General features: G+C 36.0%; 1 protein-coding gene across 1 annotated transcript in view; it reads left to right on the top strand.

Moving 5' to 3' along the window:
- Positions 1-13,561, top strand: part of TNFRSF21 (TNF receptor superfamily member 21) — a 37,369-nt gene that overhangs the window by 12,942 nt on the left and 10,866 nt on the right. Inside the window, exon 4 of the mRNA XM_083350288.1 lies at positions 4,668-4,933. Coding sequence (XP_083206414.1) covers positions 4,668-4,933 — 266 coding nt within the window. The remainder of the gene's footprint in view (positions 1-4,667; positions 4,934-13,561) is intronic.

Below are 13,561 nucleotides of genomic sequence, written 5' to 3' on the forward strand. Positions count from 1 at the left end.
ATTTAGGAAAATGGATGTCACAAAGATACTTTTGACAGGTATAGTAAACCTTCACACAGCGGACTTCCTTTGTGTTTATGGTCTATCTAGATTTCTGTATACTTTGAGGTTCATATGTTGGGTAACTGCAAGTGACCCCAAGACCTATACTTCACTATATAAGATCTGAACAACAGGAGGGGTCAATTTTCAATTTAGTCAAATGCTGTATTGTCCCTCAGTCTCATGCCTTTGAGGTTGAACACTTGCTGTCTTGTTTAGAGAAATGGAGGCTGTATGAAGTGAGAAAATTAAGTCCTCGGATATCCCCAAAGTCTGCTACTTTAAATTGTCTTTTAATATAGCCTTCCTGGCATTTATTTCTAGCTATCTCAATCCTGCCTGTAAGCGTCTGGCTCAGGCTGTTTACCAGATGGCATCAGAGCCCTGGTAGATCACAGGGAGCAACTTACTTCTTTTCCCTACCTTAGCAAGTAGCTTCTTGGGGTCTGTGCTGACCACACTCTTGATATTGGTTGTGTAAATGTACTAATGTATTGATGTGTAATCATTATTCTGTCACTGTATTTTAATAATCAAAGTTTTGATAGTATTCTGATCTACGAGAATGGAAAGAAAACACAACCAGGTTCTCACTTTACACTTGGGAAATTGTTGATGAGGAGGTGTGAAGAAAGGGAGAAACCTGTTTTTCTTCTTGAGCTGAGGGGAAGCAGCAGCAGAAAGAAATTCTTTAGCATTATTAGTTTCTGTCAATGATGGGCAGGATTTCATGATGACTATCCTAAACCTGAAAGAAAATAGATAAATGTAAACGTTAGCATTATGGATTATACTTGTATTTCTGAAGATTCATTCTATTTCTAAAATGCCGACACTAAATGCTACACTAAAATGCTGACCTTAAACATGGACATATAAACAGTAAAACTTTATAATCTATCTTTCCTTTTGGCTTAACGAATAATATCCTAGATATTATTTTAGTGACTACTTCTATGGCTTGCTTTTAGGCAATATCAGCAGAAAATAATCTTTCAACTGTGAGCTATTTTTTAATAAAATATGTGAAGCTTTCAAACCTTCTGTAAGTATAGGAGAAAGAACAATAATCAGCAGCCTTTACCAACATGAGTATTTTTCTTTGGAGTCAGTTTAGGGTGGCACAAATTGAAAAATATATATAACCATAACATTTTTAAAGGTTGATTTATCACTTTGTATAATTTCTTTATATATGAACACTGGTTAGATGCAAGAGCACCTCAAATGATTTATACTTTTAGTCCTGAATTGTTAAGGAACAAAATCCAAAGTCGTGGCATGTCTAGCACTGCCTTGTGCATTCTGATTTACATCTGGAACATGTAACAGCGCAGCAAACTTACTTGACTGAAATTAAGTAACCTAAAGAACTTATCAAGAAAGAGCTGATAAAGCTTTGGGCTTTAATGCATTAGAATTTCTGCATGGGGCCAAAAGTAAATATCAAGATTGTTCACTCCTCATTATTCACTCCTTGAAATCATTGCAAAGATCAGGAACAAAACTGAACTTTAAGGTCACCTTACAGAAACCGAGGCAATCTGTACTTCATAAGTAATGAGCAGGTTTTGTATGGGAGAAGGATTGCTGGATGGAAGGGATATACTATCCATGTTGCAAGAGGCTGCTGAGAAGAGCTTAGCTATATATTCACAAAAGTATGATCAATGCAAAGGGGAGTTTGGAAGGATTGAGCTAGTAGCTACCACAACATTTTGGAAAACCACAGGGGTAGCCAAAACTTGTGGATTCTTAGTATACATAGAATATTACTTTAGAAATGAATGGAAATCCCATTTTCAGTTTGATCCTGCATCTTCAGCGCTTAATGGAAATGTAGTAAACCTTGTACATTGACTATTATATCATAGGAGTGAACACACCACATACTATTCATCATGCTTAATATGAGCAACATAGATTCATGGCAAGTTAATCAAACTCATCTTGGATCAGAGAGATACAAGAATTATCTGTTCAGAATACTAAGTTTCCTTGTGCTCTCCTATTGAATTCCAAGTACTGCTTCACTCTGGCTGCCACTTCAGAGAATTCCCTTCTTTTTCTCCAAAGGAGTTTAGTCCTTTCTGATGGTTTGGCTGCAATTCCAAATGAATGGCATCCTGCTGGTTTAATTCTGGGTAATTTCACTAATGAGGAAATAAGCCTGCTTGATTTAAATCTGCACTTTAGTTGGGTAAGTTTCATTGAAAACTAAAGATGTAAACAAGGAAAAAATAAACCCCACTGAATAAGGTAGTCTGACAGCTTTTTAGAGAGATGTTGGCTACCAAATCTAGGCTAGGATAGTCCAAATAATTGCTAGATGACAACATAGAGTGAGAGTTTTCTAACTCTTTTTGCTGCCATGTAGTGATTATCTGGATATCTGTAACCCAGATAAAGTTCCCCTAAGGTTGACTCACACAACAGTGGCCTTCAATTGAGTACAGGGCTTAATGGATTTTATTTTGTTTTATGTTTGCCTTTGAGTCAGTGTAGATTCTTGGCAACTGCCTGTAGAAGTGTCTGCAGTTTTCCTGGCAATATTTCAGAAGTTGTTTGCCATTGCCTCCTTCCTAGGGCTGAGAGAGAAAGTGACTGGCCCAAGGTCACCTGGCTGGATTTGAGCATAAGGTGGAACTAGATCTCACAGTTAACCTTTTTTAGATTTGCACCCTAACCACTACAACAAACTAGTTCTTTAATAGGGAAATGAAAAATAGAAATAAGAAATGCAATTCTTATTTCCATAGAAATTGCATGATATGATTTCAAAATCTTTTCTGTAGAATAGTCATTATGTAACTCTAATGGCAGGTGATTAATGTAGTTTTCTTTAATGATAAAGGGAATTAAAAGTTTATTTTTTATATCATCTTGCCTAGAATTGAGGGTTTACTCAATTCAGTCTTAGAGTCTTATGGACACACAGTATTTAAGATTCCTTTCTGCTAATGAAACAAAAAGAGGTATAAATAGTACCATTGCCTGTACCAAAGTCCATGTGGAAGTAACATCTAATAATATACAAGTGGAATTTTTGCTCATTTCTCCCCAACCTTAAAATCTTCAGACAACTCCAGTGGTCTAAAGCAAAATTTGGGCCACACAATGCTATAGAGTAGACTGAGAAGTAAAGGAAAAGAAATCTCGAAAGAAGGAAATGGCAAACCTTTTCCATATTGCTGCCAAGAAAACTACATTTACATGAGTTCAACTTGGGTGAGGCTTGACTTTATGTTGAGAAGAAATCTGTTGCACTGATGCCAATCATTTAGTGGAAAAACCTCAGTTGGATACAACTCCGTTAATATCCATTGCTTCCACCATTGTTTTCTTATTTGGTATCATAAGCAGTTTCTTCTTGGCACAACAAAGCATTATATACTGCTGCTTTGCATGATAAAACACAATAATAGAGCAGATCATTTTAATCTGCTTTTTATTAAGGGAGATAATGTGCAAAATCCATGAAATTTGTTCAGCACAAGTCACATTAAACCTTTTGAAACTAAAATGCTGCAAATTTGACTTGCATATTGTTATAATTTAAAATAAATCTGCATGAATTTTGAATATTGGTTGCTGAACCACACTGTGCCATTTTAATTTTATTATAATTTTATTATGGTACATTTTTTACCTGAGATTTAAATGTTGCACGATATGAATAGCTTCCTTCTAAAATAAATTAGTTGATTTTTTTTACAATCTAAATAACAATCCTGTAAATTGGGTTGGCCTAAGACATGATTGAGATTTGTTATCTAACCAGTTAGGAATTTGAATATCTTCGTCTTACTCCATCATATTCAATTCCATTGTTTTTATTTGTTTTATTGTTAGATTCTAGGATGGAATTTAATTATTTTGTTTTTAGATCTCATTGGCTTGTTGAGAGTTCAGCTGTTCTGTATGCTAGCATTACCAGACAATTATCCAAAGAACTCAAAAACACTTTCTTGAAAATGCTCTGGAATCTTTAAGTAACAAAAAATTCATGCAGTTTATTACATCATTCTTAACTTGCATGAAATAAGCTGTTTTTATGTACACAGGCATTTTAATTTTTTTTTCAAAAATCTGTTCTTTGATATAGTTTAAGTCTCTCAATTTTGCTATTTTATTATATTTTCTATTTGCTTATATTGCTCTTTTCCAGGTACTAGAATAAATAATTATATAAATTTATTTACAAATAAATGAAAACATGGGTATCTCTTTCTTCTCAATTAGAACGTATTTTATGAATATACATAATTCTGATGTAACCTTTAAAATCACGATAGTTGAATGAGGATTTCCAGAGAAATTGAAATTGCTTCCAAGTTCCGTTTTTAAAAATTGCCTTTGAAAATTATCATCTGTATTCACTGTAGCAAGACTACAAATAAGGTCCAGAACATTGCATGCATTTTTAGATGAGTAACTATCCTTGGGGGTGGGGGGTTGGATAAGAAATGAAAAGTGTCCGTGAATCTTCTAATTCAGAACAGGGTTAGTGTGTAATTTGCAAAATTTTCTTTGACCAAGCATCCCTACCATAAGATAAAGATAACTTTTTGATAAGCTTGTATTCCGTATTTTTGGACTTTACCTGAAGTTCTTCTCTTAAACAGGCATTGATATTCTGAAATTGGTAGCTGCCCAACTTGGAAGTCAGTGGAAGGATATCTACCAATTCCTGTGCAATGCCAGTGAGCGGGAGGTGGCAGCTTTTGCCAATGGATACTCTGCAGATCATGAAAGGGCTTATGCCGCTTTACAGCACTGGACTATCAGGGGCTCTGAGGCTAGCCTTGCCCAGCTGATCAGCGCTCTCCGCCGACACAGACGCACAGATGTGGTGGAGAAGATCAGGGGTTTGATGGAAGATGCAACGCAGGTAATATCTATATTACTAGCTACATACTTTAAAATTCAATGCTAACCTGGAGGCGGAGGTACAGAACAGCCTTTTGTAGCCTAATTGTAGTTCCTTCTTCTGGTGTGCATCCCCACTCTCTTATTAAAGAATAAATGGGGGGGGGACAGCAATACAGATACTTGCTGGCAATTTTGTTTTTTCTTGAAATAACTTTGTTATTCTTGAAATCAAGCAACTTCTCCAAACGTCTTAGTACTGATTTCAGGTGTCAGCTAAAGTGCAAGGAATTTGAAGAAGTGAAAAGGCAACACTAGGCTATTTTTTTTAGGCAGCAAAGCTTCCTTCTCCCAGCTTTCCATCTCTTGTGTTGGTTCACCATGCTATATATGGTATGTGAAATGGGAAGAGCTGAAATAATGCCAGCAGTCACCAGTGGAACCTTAATGCACGTAAGCAGCAGGTTAATTGCTCTGGAAATCACTGGCAAGTCAATGGTTAATTGGAGCTTCTTCATGTTTATTGTTCTTCCCCAGATTATGAAGGTACTCTATAGCATATCTTAGTTACCTTTCTGTAGTTCAGGAAGAGAGTAAGACATTCCTAACCTGATGCCTTCAACGTCCTTTCCAATACTGCACTACCTGATTTATACCCTTATTTGCTGATACATAAAGTGAGCTTTTTTGTGTTTTAAAACTCATTCTATTCAATACAGTTTCTGTTTACTGAAAATTTGTTGTTACCAAGAAGGAGTTGGCTTATATGGAAATGTTCGATCATTTGTCCAAATGACAGGCGTCAACCCTTTTTCAATACTGTGGCAGAGTTTTAATTTCTCTTCCGCTTTCCTTTTACTTCCTCTTTCCTGTTCTCTATATCAAAGAAGCTTGATGTTTCGTTTTATCATTGTATGTTATCTGAAATTTGTTTTAAAAGACCTTGAAAGTGCAGAATTTTCAACTGTAACCTTATCACCATCTAGAGACTAAGAATGGTTTCTGGTTCCTTGTTTTAAATAATGAATGGCTTTGCCTCACCAAGTTATGCCCTGTCAACATATTTCTAGGCTCATGCAAATCATGCAAAATACTGTGGACTCTGTACATAAAAGTAGCTAAAGTGTGTGTGTTGGAGAGGCTAGGCTTAATTAAGGGCTACAACAGGTCCTATCACAAGCAATTGCATTCATAAAATAACCACCACTGATAATTATACTACCAGTAATAGTAATAATTATATCATATACCCGTGTAGATATTGACCCTCTCCAGAATGTAGCAGCTTATAATCACAATTTGTACATTAAGAATCTCCCATTCCATTACCAAAAAGTTGCAAATTCCCAATTGTTCTGCTTAAATGATGTACTATCAGTTTGCCAGCAATGTGAACTTTGTAGAAGTCAGAAGACTAAAATAAGACAAATGCTCAGCCTCCTATATAAAACACCTTTGTAACCACCAAAAGTAGAATATTCTGCAAGATAATAGAATAAATCTATGTAATTACGCTCATTGCAGAATTCAAGTGATTTTAATACAAAGCTAAAAGGAGAATGCAAGATTTGACAGAGATACAACATTAACTCTTCTACTGATAATATAGAAGGAGCATTTTTTTTTCTTCCATAAAGAAATAATACTGACTATGGACGTGATGTTTTGACAGGAACCTACCCAGGCAAACCCACCTTGGTTGCTAACATTTCAATTCTCATACTTTGATAGTGTTTAAAAATGAGTGAGCTTTAAGCCTCTTTTACAGTAGCAATGGGTTTATCAGAGTCATTGCCAGAGGCGTTCGCAGTTGAAAGTCAGCTGTTTTTCATCACTGGACTCTAATGTTTTTGCTTTCAGTAGCTGTACAGTCAGCATGTATAAGTGACTGGTTTCCATGTTACGGAGCTTCTGAAAACTCATGCTGCACATAAGCAATAATGAAGGAAGGCATCTGGCTGTCCGGTATCTTGCAGAGTTACAGAAGGTTATTCCCTTCTTGGCAAGAAATAAGATATCCATGATGAAAACAATTCACTTTCATCTCTAAAATAAACACTTTTATCAGGACAGTTTACAAATACTTCAGTTAAAATGAAGTAGTTTGATATCCTTGTTTGTAAAATTGTAACTTGAACAATAATTTTAGTGGAAGCACAAACCTTTACATAAAACGAATGAAAGAACAATCTGTAACAGTTACAGTGCCAAAAATGTTATCAGAATGCCCAGCCAATTCAACTGTCTTCCAAAATGAGGCACTTTAACCATATTCCTAATAGCCAAAAAGATGGATAGTTCACTGTTTTGTACAAAATACAAGTAGATTATAAATTTCAGACAATATATTGCATTATATCCCATCATGCGTTGTTGGGCTATTCTGTTCATGGCACAGCCAGTTAGAAAAAGGAGCTGGCCATTTTTGAGCACTATCCCAAAGTGTAGAGAAACACATACTTTTGATCATAATCCTGATATCCAAACTCTGCAAACTAATAGGGAATCATGCAAACGTATATATTTATCCATTGTCAATGGAGACATCTAATGTTCTTAGCTCAGTGCTGTTACCTATGATTTTCATAATATGTTTTTGCTTTTGTTTGATTTAAGTACTCAACAATATGTCCTTTCAACTGAATTTTTTAAAGAAATTCTCAGAGCAGAAAGAAATGAAATAGGAGAAATAAAAAAGATAGAAATTCAAGATGATAGATTCAGTACAGTTCCTTGGCTTAAAAAAATAGAACTTTATTGAAAGGATGTACAGTATTAATGAAAACTCAAATCACTGTTGAAATCATTAGTGAGTCAATAATGGCTTGTGTTCTACTGTACCCCTTCCTTTTGAATTTAGTTCAATAGTATATCGCTGCCACCATTTCTGCAGCCCTCAAACACCAGAACTAGAAGAGAACTTGAATGTCACCCTGCTTGCAAAAGAATTGTCTCATATTTTGCTCAAAATTATGAAGAACCAAAACTTGGCAAAGAAATTTTCAGAAAAGTAGTGCTTAGTTGAGATAATTTTGTAATCTCATAGTTTATTTTTAAATCAAAATGAGGAACTGGACTAACCCAGAAGGCTATTAAAGATCCATATAAATCAAATGTAATCTTAATTATATCCATATAATTATATAATAGGCACCAGTTGGCCTGAAAACAATATTGTTCCTTTTAAAAAGACAGATATTTAAGAGGTTAATGAGCAAGCTTTCTCTACCACTGCATTACTTAGAAATTCTACTTCCCTGTTTATCCAGGAAGAATGAAATCGTGTTTTAAGTCTGTCCCCCCTGTAGAATATTTGTCCAATAATAGTCCAGCAGTTTCATATTTGGTTAATCTTGAAGAGAACAGAAGCCCTAGCAGTTCTTATATTTCCATTAGATTGGGGTAGGAGTGGATGACATAAAATACACCCACACCCATACTACTTGTCAAGGACTTCTATTTACATCAGAGGTTAAAGTTAAAATAAAAGTCAAATATGTTAATAGAACATTTGAAAATAATAAGAACAATCTAAAGATTGACTGATTCATGGGAACTGGGAGCAACTTTTGATATGACTGGGCTCTACTGAAATTATTGCAAAGGACAAGTAATTTTATTAAAGTCAAAGACTAAAATATAGGATTGTCATGTATGGTGCATTGTCATCAGTAGTGTACTTCTTCCAACAGTATGTGCAAAAAATGCTGAAGAAATTCTGACAAACCATTTTGGTCTGTATGGTAAAATGAAGGTACATTTCTTGTACATGCAAGGAAGTATTTTATAGCTTAATCTCTCTTAATCTCCCTTGCAGTTGATTTGAGATCTGTGATAAAAATTGGTAGATCTGATGATAACAATTATCATTCTCAAGTGTTTGTCAGGGCACCAGCATTGCACATTTTGTGTCCCTCAGATCAGGGCTTTTCAACCAGTGGTACGGGTACCACATGTGGTACATTGACACCTGGCAGGTGGTACGCGACCATCCTAGAAAAGTGGTAGCAGGGGAGGGGAATGAGCTGAACTGGTGGCAGCACTGCACAAGCCTGAGCAAAAGATGTCTGGAGCTGCAGGGCTGTCAGGGCTCAGTGGAAGTGCCAGGATCAGCACCAGGCTCCAGCTGGAGCTCTGCACTGATCCTGGTGCTTCTAAGTCCAGAAGAAGTGCTGATCAGCTGGAATGTTGCAGCATTTCCAGGGTCTTGTGATTTACATTCAGATGTTTGGCAACTGATTCATATTTATGCTGGTCACAGTGTCCCAGGGTCATGTGAAGTGACCAAAACCTGCTGCAACCACCCAGCAAGGGGGGGGAATTAAAAACCAAACACCCATCCCACCCCGCCCCCACTGTCAATCCTCAACAGAAATGCTCACAACAATGAAAACCTCAGACAGGAGGAAGAGTGCCGCCGTGCAGGCAGGCAGGTGTCTTGCTCGGCTGTGGCTTGGGGGGCACTTTTTCCAGTGCCATTGTAACTTTGAACAGTCACTAAGTGAACTGTTGTAAGTCGAGGACTACCTGTACTTCATCACTTTTTTCCTTTTTTTTTTTTTGGTCATCAAGTTTTTGACACCTTGCTAGGTGACTGGTGGTACTCGGATGTTGCTATATCCTAAAAGTGGTACAATGGGTGAAAAGGTTGAAAAGCCCTGCCTCAGATAATACTGTTTGTTTTGGGTTATGCTTAGCAACTACTGTAAATAATGTTTTAGTGTTTCACAATAGAACAATGGTTCCCCATAGTCTTCTGATGCCTACATAGCCTCTTTGCTAGGTTAAACCAGCTATGGAATAAAAAAGGAAGTGACTCACAAATAGTATGATCAGGATTTGCTGAAGCTACAGCTGGGTCTTTAAGTCTAGCCATAGTGAACCAAAACATTTATCTGTGAGTCTGCTCTTTTTTACTTCCTTGGAGCTGTTTGTATGATATGGTGCCTTATCCTGAAAATGAATTATTGATTAATTATTCCAGTGATCCTATATATATTAGCTAATATTTGTTCATATATATACTTGGAATACATGCCCATTGCTCTCAGTGCAAAGTTATGTCCTTAAATCTCCTCATTTATATTTCCTTAAAAGAAATGAGTATTAAATATAGTCAGTTTTGGCTGGATTATGCTCTTAATTCCTTTTTTGTTGTTGTTTGTATTCTATCACAACATTCTGGAAGACTGTATAGAAGACTTTCTACTGTGTAGAAAGAAGCCTGGGCAGCATACTGCTTGTTTAACAAAATAGTGTAAGGAAATATAGATTATTTTGTGGGATAAGCATAATTTCATCATAATCATTTAAGCTCCCCTCCTTTTGAGAGGTGTTTTCCTTTATCAGTTAGAAAATTGTACAGTTTTTACAGAACTACACTTGCCTCTTCCCAGCAAAGCTAATTGGGTATTATGCTAGAAAATAGAGGAACTAGGTCACTAATCTCTACAGTACTGTCTTTAAAGTCTCACCAACCTCTTTCTCCCCCCCTCCATCATACCAATTTCAGTAGAATACAGACAGTTCTGTTCCATGATTTCATTGTTTTCTCGTTCCCCAGGAAATGCCACCCTTGGTTGGAACCTGCTCCATCTACCCATTGTCTAAGTAAAGATGTTCATAATTCACTGCAAATATTTCTTTACCAATATTTCTCAAGGATAAATGACATGCAGTGCATATTGTCCTCATCATGCAAATGCTTTTTGGAACAAGTATAAAGGTGTGGTCCCCAGCCATGTCTTTTGAAGTTCTTAAAAGCCCTTTATGATCACAGCTGCCAGAATGCTCACATAGTTTTCAGACATTTTAAAGGGAAATAAACAAGAACAGTGGGCTTGGCAAAGTTTTAAAAACACATTCAAAGAATGGCACAAATCAGAAAGAACCCTGCCACAAAAGCTCTGCCTGTTTTGTATTTTGGCCAATGTAGTGTAGCCTTGCCTCTCCAAAGAAATATTAAGCGCAGACCCCTGTCCGCAGAAGGTCTGCTGATCCCTGTCTTACCCCTTGTTCTGAAATGTTCAATTTGAGGGATTAATTTCAGTAAATTAATTTACTTTTAAATTAATTGAATTAAAATTGACAAGAGCCAGTTTGGTCTATTGGTTAAGGCACCAGGCTAAAAAGCAGGAATACTGTATATATATTCCTGCTTTCTAGCCTGGTGCCTTAACCCATATCTTGAAAGGAAGCTGATAAAAGTGAATAAAATTCTTTGAAATCTTAGTTTGTGGAATTTGTGATGTGTAGGTGTGTGAGTCATTCATATTCACAGAGGAAAGCTTGTTACAAATTCTGCAAATAAGTCTGCTCCGGTTGAGAAAAACAACTATTATACTTATTCCAAAAATTCAAGTAACAGCATCTTGACCTTATTTTATTTTCCATCCAGCAGTTTCCCACATCTTGCTCATCAACTGAATTTAAAATTTTACACTCTAAGTGGCTGAGATAGGAACTTTTTGCCCTGCTTCGGAGCCTGAGGAGACATGACCAATTATTTACAAGAATGGGCTGGGCTGAACTTTGGGGGAATTTTAAGTGGTGAAAATTGATAGTTTGCCCCTTAACTTTTCCAAAGTGGGAATGATTGACTGCTGGGGGAGAGTTTAGGAAATGAAATAGTGCTTTTAAGGCTCTGTCAAATACAAAAAAATACTACCATAATGTTTAAACTGGTCTCCTCAGTGGCGGCAATGGGATACTGAAGGATGCTGGAGCTGAATATGGTGGCAGGTGGTTCCCCTTATGTTACCATTTTTAAAATTTAGGTCAGAATACCAAATTGGCTATTATTGTTACTTGCATTTTCCCAGTGATGATTCTCTCTCACTTCTCCCCCACTTTTATATTTTAGAACACAAGTAATACACTACAAAATGTGGGATTGGGTCCAAGGAATCCTGCAGGAAATATTATAGGAACTGAATTTCCCTTTCTTCCTGCTTTATCTACCACATTGAAGCAAGGGTCCTAAAATCTTTACCCTGTAATCAGGGAACCCAGATGAATGAGTGGGCTGTAACTATTTCCAAATATGGTTTGAGATACTTAGTTTTTGCCTTATTTGGAATCTATCTGAGACTTTGAGGGAATGAGAGGGAAAGAGAATTGGATATCAAAGTCATTTTTAAGGTCTGTATTGCCATGTTTCTCTAGATCCAGCTTCATCATTATCCAATGTCTACAGGTACAAATGAAGCCAATACATCCTGAAGTTGATTTTAATTCCTGGTGACTAAATTTATGCAGTTTTCTTGGTACAGCTGCAGAATAGTTTGCTTCTCTGAAATATGGTTTTGGTTTCTCAGTTTTTGCCAACAGTCCTGGAATTCCCAGGTAGTTGACCATCCCAAACTTGCAGAAGTAACTTCAGACAAGGTCAGCTAGCTGACTTTGGCTGAACTTTAATCCAAATAAAGCAGTATATATGACATAGACATGGGATAATCCATCTGCTTCTTGGACCACACACTCTCAAGTTTTACTGTTGATATAATTTTGTGCTGATTTTCAAATGTACCCCTACTGCAATATAGGTTGAAGCAGAATTAGTCTTCTAAAAAACTTTATCATGAGAGCTGTATCACTGACAGTAGTCTAAGTGTAAGTGTTGTTAATTTTTTTTGTCTTATTATGGGTAAAAAAGGCATAAACTATTTAAATTCAGTAATATTTTCCCCAAATATATTTGTAAGTGAGGATGAGAAATAAAAGGTATAATCCAAAACAGAGAGCAAATGGACTTTCCAACCTTATCTGGTAATAGATCCATTAGTTGTACAGGTAAGCAGTTCAGAAGAAAGAACTTCAGACAATTCATAAAGACCTGGTCTTAATGATTTCACTAATAAAGGAAGCTGGCTAACTGCTTATTTGGCTTGCAAAATTCTGTATCCTCACCTCCATTTTCCTGGCTTAAACTTGATTAATGAAATTCTAGATAAATATTGCTTCCTCTGTTCAGAGTTGCTTTTTGAATTTACAGTTGACTTTTTTCCTTCAGAAATTAACTATGCAAGATTAAAAAATACATATATGCTACTGAGTTACATTATATATATTAAAAATAGTTTGAGTTTGTAGTAGGTCAGATTTGAATGGAAATGGGCATTTCAGAATTCATGTTGGCAATCCTTAAAATGAATCATATCTTCTTGGGAATTAATGTGCAGCTGTGGAAAACAGCTGCAGAATACTAGAATAGACACTTGCCTTAAGGAGATGCTGAGAGGGTCCCCATGATAATTTCAGTAAAAGAAACAATTTTGAAGTAAATGTGTTTATTCTTAACAGTAATCAAAGCTTTATTATTGAACTGAGTTATTTCAGAATATCCAATTTTTTTCTTAAATCTCAATAAAGCACACTAGATCAGATTCCTTTCAATCATAAGAACTGCAATATTTATTGCAAAATCTGTATCACTGACCCTAGGATTCCCCAGTTTTACATTTTTTTCTGTATTATTTCATAGAAGTGGCAGAATAAGAATTTCAAAAATATGTCAAACTGTTCACTTTATTTGAACAAAATATTCTGCCACAAGAGGTACCTTTTATGAAGACTTCAGAGTATATGTGTTCATAAAGTTATGACTATGTGCATTCTGTTATACAGAAAGGGATCTTGTTCAGAGCTTCTG

Source organism: Vipera ursinii, assembly GCF_947247035.1.
Source record: "Vipera ursinii genome assembly, chromosome: 1".
NCBI lineage: Eukaryota > Metazoa > Chordata > Lepidosauria > Squamata > Viperidae > Vipera > Vipera ursinii.